This window comes from Daucus carota, chromosome 3, assembly GCF_001625215.2.
Source record: "Daucus carota subsp. sativus chromosome 3, DH1 v3.0, whole genome shotgun sequence".
Taxonomy (NCBI): Eukaryota; Viridiplantae; Streptophyta; class Magnoliopsida; order Apiales; family Apiaceae; genus Daucus; species Daucus carota.
The window spans coordinates 39,786,033-39,795,379 of NC_030383.2; the positions used below are offsets into that span (position 1 = coordinate 39,786,033).

The window sequence follows — 9,347 nt, forward strand, 5'->3', positions numbered from 1 at the left end:
GTGCTCGGTTCGTGTTCGGCTCGAGTTCGAGAAGCTTGTGTTCGTTCGACAATAAATAAAAATATTTATAATATTATATGTAAATATTATATATAATATCCATAATTTAGGTATTAAATTTTTTTTATAATTGTAGATTTATTTAAAATTGATATTGTATATGTTGTAAATATATAAATAAAATATTTGGGTTAATTTTTTCCATTAAATTAATTAAAAATAAGCTAAATATTATTTTAAAATATACATAGTTCGCGAACTGTTCGTGTTCGGTTCGTGTTCGGTTCGGTTCAACTGTTCGCGAACAGCTCGTGTTCGGTTCGGTTCGTTACCGAACTCGAGTTCGGACAAGAAAATTTGTTCGATAAAATTATCGAACATTGTTCGGTTCGTTAAGATTTTGTTCGAGTTCGTCTGAGTTCGGTTCGTTTACGGCTCTACTTTAAACTATTGGACTTGTAGCTTCGTTCCATGCAGCTATTTCAATCTAGCAGTCTTTTAACGATTCTAATACGCTATGATTTGGACAGTTTCATAAGTTTATACGCATAGTTTTGCTAGTTGTTGGTTTCTTATTTGCTGGATTTTATATCAAATATCAAAATCCAAAGGAATACTGTACACCCATCACCTAATTTGTAACAAATGATATTGACTTTGTAAAACCACTCCTGTCCGATGATAGCAATCCGTCGTTGACACTAAATAACATAAAACCTTGAAACCCAGAGGTTCCTCCGCAAGGTTCATCTGAGGGTGAGTCAGGGTATTGACACTTGGAAAAGTAAATGGTGACCAGAATTAATCCGACCATTGTTTGCGATTTTAATATATCTAATTAGGACTGATTTCTTGTTTTTATCTATTGAATTTGCAGTCGATAAAACCCCGGGTAGCACTGAAAAAGAAAGAACAAAACCAACCGTCTAAAACTGACCAACAAGGAAAAAAGTGTCGATAAAACAGACCGGCTAAAGTCGGTCGGTTTTATCCAGAACGACGTCGTCTGTGTTGCTGACAAGACTTTGACCAACTTAAGCCGACCTCTTAGAGTTGGTCGGTTTTAGTGCTAACACTACGGTGAGTTTAATAAAGTTAGAACTATATATATTCAAATCAACAGGGGATGATCTGTACAACAGTGAGAAGACTGCACTTAAAATCACATACATTTACACCCTATGAATAAGGTTCAACGCAAAACCAACTAAACATGCAAATGGAAACTTATTCGCTCTAATCTCTTGCAATCAACTGTAACCTTACTGTAGTCCATCAGGATAATATCGGCCACTGTGAAGAACTAGAAGCTTGGCTGCAATTAATCGAGAAAATAATCAATTTTACTTCATTTAAGCACCTTGTTAATTATAAGCACAACCACATATAAGTAGAAAACTTACTCGATAAAGTCTTTCCAGTATGCCTGATCACTTGCTCCATCATACATGAGCTGATCCCCAAAGTCATCAAAGTTGGTACAATTAGATGAGGAGTTCCTAGAACCACCACTAGTTTCGAGTATGAATCCAGTTTGATCTCTGGCGGGACGTTCAGGGGATGCTGGAATCAACGCGGGCAATGAATCAGAACTTAGATGTTTCCCAATATCCGGACATGAAGTAGTACTGAGTTGATGGTGATCAACAGTGTCCTGAAATGAGGTTTTGGAAGCTGAAAGGTGTTGATAGAAATCATTTCCCCTGTTTAAACACTCTGAATTAGTCATAACATTCGCGGGTGTATTAGGTGCCACAGAATTCTGGACCATGGTACCCTGAAACGACTGAGGATTATTGTGTATAAAGAAATCATTTAGCGGATAATCTTGATTCGGGAGGGTACGACTCGTCGAGGGAACTAAAGGAGTGGCATTGGGGCTCAGTACTTGAAGAAGATTTTGCATCAGCTGGAGTTTGGCAAGTTGTGCTACATCAGAGATTTGTGACCTAAAGGCATTAAAGTCCCATGGATTCACGGGACTCATGTTCAAGTTATTGGCGGCTGCAAGAAGGTGAGGCAGATTGGCTAAAATGTCTAGGTGATCTGTTCTTGGCCTATGAGTTACCGGATCAATTCCCATTTGTAGAAGCTTCTTCTTAAGGTGCGTGTTCCAGAAGTTCTTTATCTCATTATCCGTCCGTCCTGGAAGCCTTAATGCTATTGCTGACCACCTATAAAAATTTACCAGAGCCAGGACGGAATAAGGACCGTTTGGACAAGCTTAAAAAAATAACTTTTGCCTAAAGTAAAGAAGTGGATTAGAAGTGAGAAGTAAATAAGTTAATAAAGGGTTTGAAAAAGAAGTAAAAGCTCTGAGAGAGAAGGTAGCACGGAAGCTAGCATTCTCAACTTCTTAAAAGTGTTTCCACTTATTTACACAAACGGGTCAATAAAAGCAGAAGCCAGAAACGACTTCCGCTTCCTCTAAACAAACAGGCGCTAAGTTAATTTCTTCAACATTTACAACAAAAATATTAAAAACGGGCAATGATACAATTACTTACTTGTTTCCGAGAACTGAGTGGAGGTTAATGATGGTTTGTTCTTCCTCATTAGAAAATTTGCCACGCTTAATGTCAGGGCGGAGATAATTAGTCCAACGTAGTCGACAACTCTTGCCACATCTGTTAAGACCAGCAAGCTTAGGAAGAGCCCTCCAACTTCCATGTCCATGCATTTGTATGTAATTCATGAGCTTCTCGTCTTCTTCTGGAGTCCAAGGCCCCTTCTTTACCCCGCTCTCCTCGTAGCCCGGTGATCTTCCCATCCTGCAAACTACATTAATTTGTTCAGGCAACTCATGTGGACTAATACAGAATTAATCATACTTAGCAAAATGTAAAAGCACGGACCAACTAATTGATGAATTGCAGCTGATCCTCAAATCAATGTATTGCAGTAGCGGTGGTGAGTTATTTATATACATGTAGCTGCTAGTTAGTTGGGGATTTACGACATTAACGAGGTTAAAGTGTGATCAAGAAGAAACTCTTTAATTATTGCATTGTGTATCCTGTCGCTTTCCTTTGCCTATACAATCTGTCTAGAATATAGTAATAACTCACAATTTATATATCCTCATTTTTTACTTTTTTAATTGTAATTGTAGAAATTTTCAGCTCAATTTAATAAGAATCGTTTAATATAATGTCTGAGTTTTCGTTCAAAGGTTCAACATTTGGTTCTTAATAACACATAAAAAGTTAATTCTTATAATATGATTTTTTAATATATAATTAAATTAATCCAAATAATCTTCGTATAATATAATATACTCATAATTTCATAGTTTTAAGTCAGAAGGTGGCAATACAAATACTAACCAAACATGCCAATATACTCCTAGTTTCACTTCTCGTAAAATTACCGATACCGATCGTTTGGCTTATGTTTTTCAAAAACTTCGTAGTCTACTGGTTGTGTATCACAGTCGATTTTAATTTAGGAATGTATTTTAAAGCTTATTTGATCTAATATTTAAATTTATCAACCAAACACTAAAAAAACAAGGACAAAATCGACCGGCATAAAACCGACGGACAACCAAAAAAGTGTCGGCATAAAATCGACCGCTTGGAATCGGTCGGTATTACCCAAAATTACATATGTCTTGCTGGCAAAGTATTTAAATATTTTAACCGACCGACCAGAACGATGTCGTTCTGCCTTACTCACACGTGTTCTTGTTGAACAAGGCAATATATAGAGGTCCGCATTATCCTCCTGCTGTCGTCCATTTGCGTACACTAAAACTGAGCCACGTCAGCATATAACAAGAAGGTGCACCCGTAAATTTTAGGTTAAACTCCCAGGTACAGGATTATGGAAGCCTGTCGATGAAATCGTTAATCTTTGACATATAGTATAACATTGTTCTGCAAGTAAATTTGCGCACGCATAAACTTCCTAGAGACACACAGACACATGCATATATACATATAGTGTATCTATTATCATTCAAGGATGAACCTACCCTATCCCAACCACACTCACCTTCCAGTTCTAACGACTACATTTGAAATGAGTAGTCGTTACTTTCTATTGCTAACTTCTTCTCATACGTTAATCTTATTTATGCGTTAATTTATCAAGTACTTTGATGATGGACCGATAATAATAAGCACACAAGTCATAACCATCAGCTGTCGTTTTTCAACAGTTGACCTCTGGCGAGTACTATGCTTTTGGCATTAGTTCTGCAAGTGAAAGGGATAGTTTTGCTCAATATTTGTTTAATCAGGGGACGTACGTACTTCTTTATAGCCCGGTCATGATTCTAAAAATTCTTATAATATTTAATAATATTATAGATAGCCGATTTTAATCCTATCGATTAATCCTTAAAATTAGCAATTCTGTCGAATAATCTAATTTTCGATTTTTATAATCATGACTACAACACACATTACACATATAGTGATATAGATAAATATATCAACAAAATCCAGTCCAAAATAGAATATTCGAGCATTTCTAGTGCAAGTAATATGTTTGATCGTACACGTCTAATCTATAAATTCGATTAGAATTGGTCGAATTCATATATTCGACCAGAATCGATCAAATTTGTATATTGGACCAGAGATGGCCGAATGCTTTAATTTCACATGAATCATTTTTAGAAAAATCATTTAGAGAAGGCTTGCAAAATTCATGTTCGACCGGCTATATTTTTTACCGTGACAGTAGATGGAAAACTTTTCAAAGAAGATAATTTTGATCAAAAACTGAAATAAAATTTCTTTTGACCTATTAATTTCAATTTTCAACATCTTTTGATCGCAGTTACTTTTCCGACTGATCGTGTTTAGCCGAAAATGGTTTGTGCTCGAAAATAGTCTCTTTTCTATAATGATACTACCATGAAAGTATACGGGCTACACCGAGAATCGATTCCAGAGGATTTCCCGCAGCCAAGGAGGGTGTCAATTGTCTCCCCATTGTTCAAAAAAAAAAAAGATCAAATGAATTATTTTATATACCAACACATCCCAATAGTCCCTTCAAACACAGTTAAGTTAATTAATACAGGTGAGTAGAGGTGGATAGTGCTCTTCTTCTCTCCGATAAACGGTCTTTGTTACCTCTCGCTAGCTATGCTTGCTCACCTCTGTTAGAATAAATAATGTTCTCATTCATTAATTTAATGATTTTGTTAGACCTTTATGATCATCTATTATATTATGTCATATTATTCATATTATCATATATCCATACGTGTTTTGATGAATATCTCAACGAGTTATTTGTTGAACTTTGTTCTTTATCGATGAAAACCCGTAATAGAAATATATAAATGTGACTTGATAATTAATTAAAGAGTAAATTTCAGAATTGTGGTCAAAGTTTCCGCCGGTTTTCAAAATGTTGGCTAGAATTTCAAATTCTCATGAGGGTGGCCAAACTTTGGCTCCGCTTTTTAAAAATATGGCTCTCGTTAAATGTCATTTAACGGGAGCCACACTTTAAAAAGCGAAACAAAGTTTGGCTATCTTTATGAGAATTTGGAACACATTTTTACCCTTCTGTGTGTTACTTCATTAGTGACATTTAACGGGAGCTACACTTTTAAAAAGCGGAGCCAAAGTTGGTCATCTTTCTTGAAATTTAAAACTCTGGTCGAAACGGTGTAAGTTTTGGTCACAACTTTAAAATTTACTCTTAATTAAATTTCTTTTGTACAAATTGTACGAAATTTGTAAAATCCTGAAATCGACCTGAACTGCACTGTAAAGACGAAAACTGAAATAGGGGCCGGGTGAAAGAAAGCTAGCAGCTGTCTGAATTTCAACTGCTCCCATATGTGTCAGCATTATTACAGTTGATCTCCCTTGTACCAAACAACATACACTTCCAATTTAATACGTATCATTATCACCTACATAACTCCTAATCTTCATTCTTACTTCTTCTTTACTTCACTTCACTTTGCTTTCTAAAATATATCAATGATTTTTGATTTATAATAATTCGACCATAACTACTTTTCTTTTTGTCTCCAACCTCCCACCAAAAAGCCCATCTCAACTTTTTCTTCCCCTTTTTTCACTAGTAAAAAGCCTATTTGATTCTACATATCGGCTAAAAGACTGTGCAAGTGTATATGCACACCTAATAAGCTCTTTTTTTTTTTTTTTTTGACTGAAATTCACTTGCTCGTATTGAGAATACACCATACTCCGAGGAGATTCTTTCTTTCAAAAAGCTTATTATCTAACCGAAAGACATGAAAATGTCTCCGGAAGTTTAGACAATTAAACTTAATGTCCGAAAATAAAACATCACAAGCTCCAACTTTGCGCCCCACCCCTGAAACATAGAAAACATGAGCGTTATATTAATAATTGAAATCACTCGTCAATATTATATATACAATCTCAATATAATTTTATATAAAAAAAAATGACTGAAATAATAAAAAACGAGATCTAACCAAAGAGGAGCCTTTGGTTAGATACTAAAAAATATTTAAGGTCCACAGTCCTATATATATTTAATCTTATTATATACTTTTCACTTGACCAAAATACATCTAATTTAAATTATTTTGTTAAAATTTAACATATAAATCTTGATAATCATCAAGATTATTGAAAGTATATACTAAATCACCGCCCTTTACTTATATTAATTAATTGAACGCTCTGTTATTAACATTCATATGGATAGTATTCTGGGGGCATCAGGGTGAAGATAATATATAGTTAAATCTATATGCATGCGATCTTTACACATTCCATTACTTGGTGCAATGATGATACAGGGCTGAAATGGGACTCGGGGTAGGGCAGTAGAGCACACTGACATGCATCACTGAGTCATGACTCATGACCCCCATATGGCCTTACTTTGCAAAAGCTTCAAAGACTCACATCCATAATGCTGTCTACAAGTTTTCATAATTACATAAGTATATTTTTTCTATGGTATCTGCAAAGGTACCAAAGATTCTTGTTTGTCACATATAGAAGACACCCTCCAAGGAATGAATGGATATAATCAGATGATCCATATTGGTACCCACCAGCTTATATAACAATAATTTTGATTGTTAAATAGTACAACTAGACATATGCATCTTTATTTGATGCACATTGTACAAGAATATGACTGTGCTTTGCTTCTGCTATACCTTAAGGGGGTCCATTTGATCCGTCGATTGGTGGACGTTTTCATTTGGCCTGCTAGAATTAGATGAAGAGGTATGTGATCCTGCATTACATTCCAAATTTTGCAAGAAATCCATCATCAGAGGATCAGTCCACGGATCTCCACGAGGAGCTTCGTCGCCTGCAACCCACCCTAAATGTCCACCTTTTGGTGTAACTATTAATAAACAGTTTGGGTTTCCCTAAAGCAACATTCAATTTTACATCAAGGCAAGCATTAGTGGAATGACATGGCAATGTTTGGTAGCAAATTTAGTGAAAAATTTATCCAAGTTTTAGCAGAATAATATATGCATCAAGTGATATTTATTAGATATTTGAACCAATAGGTAGCACAGGCTGCACAAGTGCTGTCAAATTATTCAAGAAACGAGCTGAGATTATCTGAAACCTAAACTGGCAAAGCAAAGATCAGTGATATGAGAGAAAATTGTGAAGGTGAGGAAAAGCAATTTTTAGCACGGAGTTTACAGAAGCATGATCAACTTAACAGATTTTATAGATGGAAAGATTAAACTTCTTTTTCTCGTTTCTTTAGGTGACAGGCTACAGTAGTACAAAAGGCAAGTAATATCTTAGCAGCGTCAACACTTAAAAGAAACAAGGAAATAGATATGAACATTATGCCATTTTTAACAACAATATATTATAAGATTTCAGTTCCAATTCACACACTGTCTGAAACCTAACAATGAGACCAAATAGACTGTAGGTGATAGCTAGAGATGAAAGAGTAGTATTTGTAAATAACAAAATTGCTGCTCTGAAAAAGTTGTTGAAGATGAAGTGATGAACCATTTTTTACAAGACAGGGACTCATACCTTAATGTCTTCGTAAGGAATTCCTCTAGATGGAGCAATTGGATCATTTTCAGCCTGTAAAGTCACTAGAAAATTTAGACATACTATGATAAAGGTCTCCTCCAGAAGAATAATCCACTACTAGAGCCCAAATATGAGAGCAGCAGAGCTGAAGCCACAATAAACACAATGCTATTTCCATTTGAAGAAGAAGAATATACAAATGGTACGACTTAGCCTTGTAAATGTCATCAAGAATTATTTATAGGCATTATAAATTCAATGGGTAATTTGAAGGGTGTCATTGATCCGCAAATATCCTATATGCTTTGTAATAACACTGTTAGAGTTGAAATCTACAAATATCTAAATTTTATTAAACTCTTGCAGATTGCATAGGTTTTACAAGTAGAACATTTCAAAATAGATTATTTTACAAAACATGTTTAGCTTTCTGGACAATAAATGTTCATGTTGCAGAACTATTAAAAGTGTGAGATTTGCATAATTTTATTGAAGTAATGATATTTGTGAAACATGTTTTACAAAGATAAGACGTTTCAGAAGATATTTTATTTGCAGAATATAGATGAACTCAGGAGCCTTCAATTAAAAGGTGGGCCCCATAGAACTTTACTCATAGTAGCCATTAGTGAAGGTACTAAAGGCAGAGCCATGCAAACTAGATGCCCAATTAGGCCATAAGATATAAAACATACATAGAACTAGAAGCCTATAAAATGATAATGTACTATTCTATAGATTACTGCATACATGCCTAAGTGATGGTTGGAATGCCTTGCCAGGATGGTTATAAATCAGATAACCACAATATTAACAAAGAGAACTCTTGCCTTTATACTAGATCCTAAACATGTCCACATTCACTACAATTTATCATTCTTGCTAGTATCAAGTGGCAGGTAAATAATGCACATACCGAAGAAATTAAGTCATCTGCCTATAAAGTCTTAGCAGGTCCAAAATCCCCTGCACACAAAGCAAATTAAAATACAGGTTAATCAAGACAGAATTATAAAGACGTTCATTTGGTGTAGTTAAAACCCGAATAGTGGCAAACTCACCACGGCGAACCTTTTTGTCTTTGTTGAGAAAGATATTAGAACACTGGAGATCAAGTCCAAAAGAATTCAGTTCATCTCATCTTTGTATGATAATAGCTAATCCCAAACATATGAACGATATTCTGAATATACTTTTAAGTCACGGTGAAGTACATAATTCGAAAGCAGATATTCGACTGCCAGCAGTATCTGAGTGAGCCACTTGCCGCTACTTGTTAATTGCCGATAATAATTAGTAGTAAAAAATCAAGGATACAGTGGAAATGCAGGAGTACAATATAGTAATGAT

The 9,347-nt window shown here is 35.0% G+C and overlaps 1 protein-coding gene and 1 long non-coding RNA gene across 3 annotated transcripts; both read right to left on the bottom strand.

Annotated features, from left to right (window-relative positions):
- Nucleotides 1–1,085: 1,085 nt before the first annotated feature.
- Nucleotides 1,086–2,994, bottom strand: LOC108211422 (transcription factor MYB53). Of its 2 annotated transcripts, none has more exons than XM_017383021.2 (4): nucleotides 2,856–2,994; nucleotides 2,508–2,771; nucleotides 1,404–2,174; nucleotides 1,086–1,315 (listed from the first exon to the last, which is right to left on the bottom strand). In XM_017383021.2, the coding sequence occupies exons 1-4, from the start codon at nucleotides 2,927–2,929 to the stop codon at nucleotides 1,276–1,278; spliced, it is 1,149 nt and encodes a 382-aa protein (XP_017238510.2). In that variant the 5' UTR covers nucleotides 2,930–2,994; the 3' UTR covers nucleotides 1,086–1,275. The 2 variants fall into 2 exon arrangements, with proteins under 2 accessions (XP_017238510.2, XP_017238509.1); XM_017383020.2 differs by having other exon boundaries at nucleotides 2,508–2,778; nucleotides 2,856–2,993.
- A 3,140-nt stretch (nucleotides 2,995–6,134) lies between these two features.
- On the bottom strand, nucleotides 6,135–8,251 carry LOC108212455 (uncharacterized). The gene is made up of 3 exons (XR_010290607.1): nucleotides 7,995–8,251; nucleotides 7,136–7,354; nucleotides 6,135–6,312 (listed from the first exon to the last, which is right to left on the bottom strand). It is a non-coding gene; the product is annotated as an uncharacterized LOC108212455 (long non-coding RNA).
- Nucleotides 8,252–9,347: the final 1,096 nt, after the last annotated feature.

What these genes read in the sequence shown, in the direction of transcription:
- LOC108211422 (XM_017383021.2), bottom strand. Translation starts at nt 2,929, where the DNA reads ATGTATATAAATAACTCACCACCGCTACTGCAATACATTGATTTGAGG. An exon ending in TGCAATTCATCAATTAGTTG is followed by an intron (nt 2,772 to 2,855) that starts GTCCGTGCTTTT and finishes TGTAGTTTGCAG; the next exon opens with GATGGGAAGATCACCGGGCT. An exon ending in CACTCAGTTCTCGGAAACAA is followed by an intron (nt 2,175 to 2,507) that starts GTAAGTAATTGT and finishes AAATTTTTATAG; the next exon opens with GTGGTCAGCAATAGCATTAA.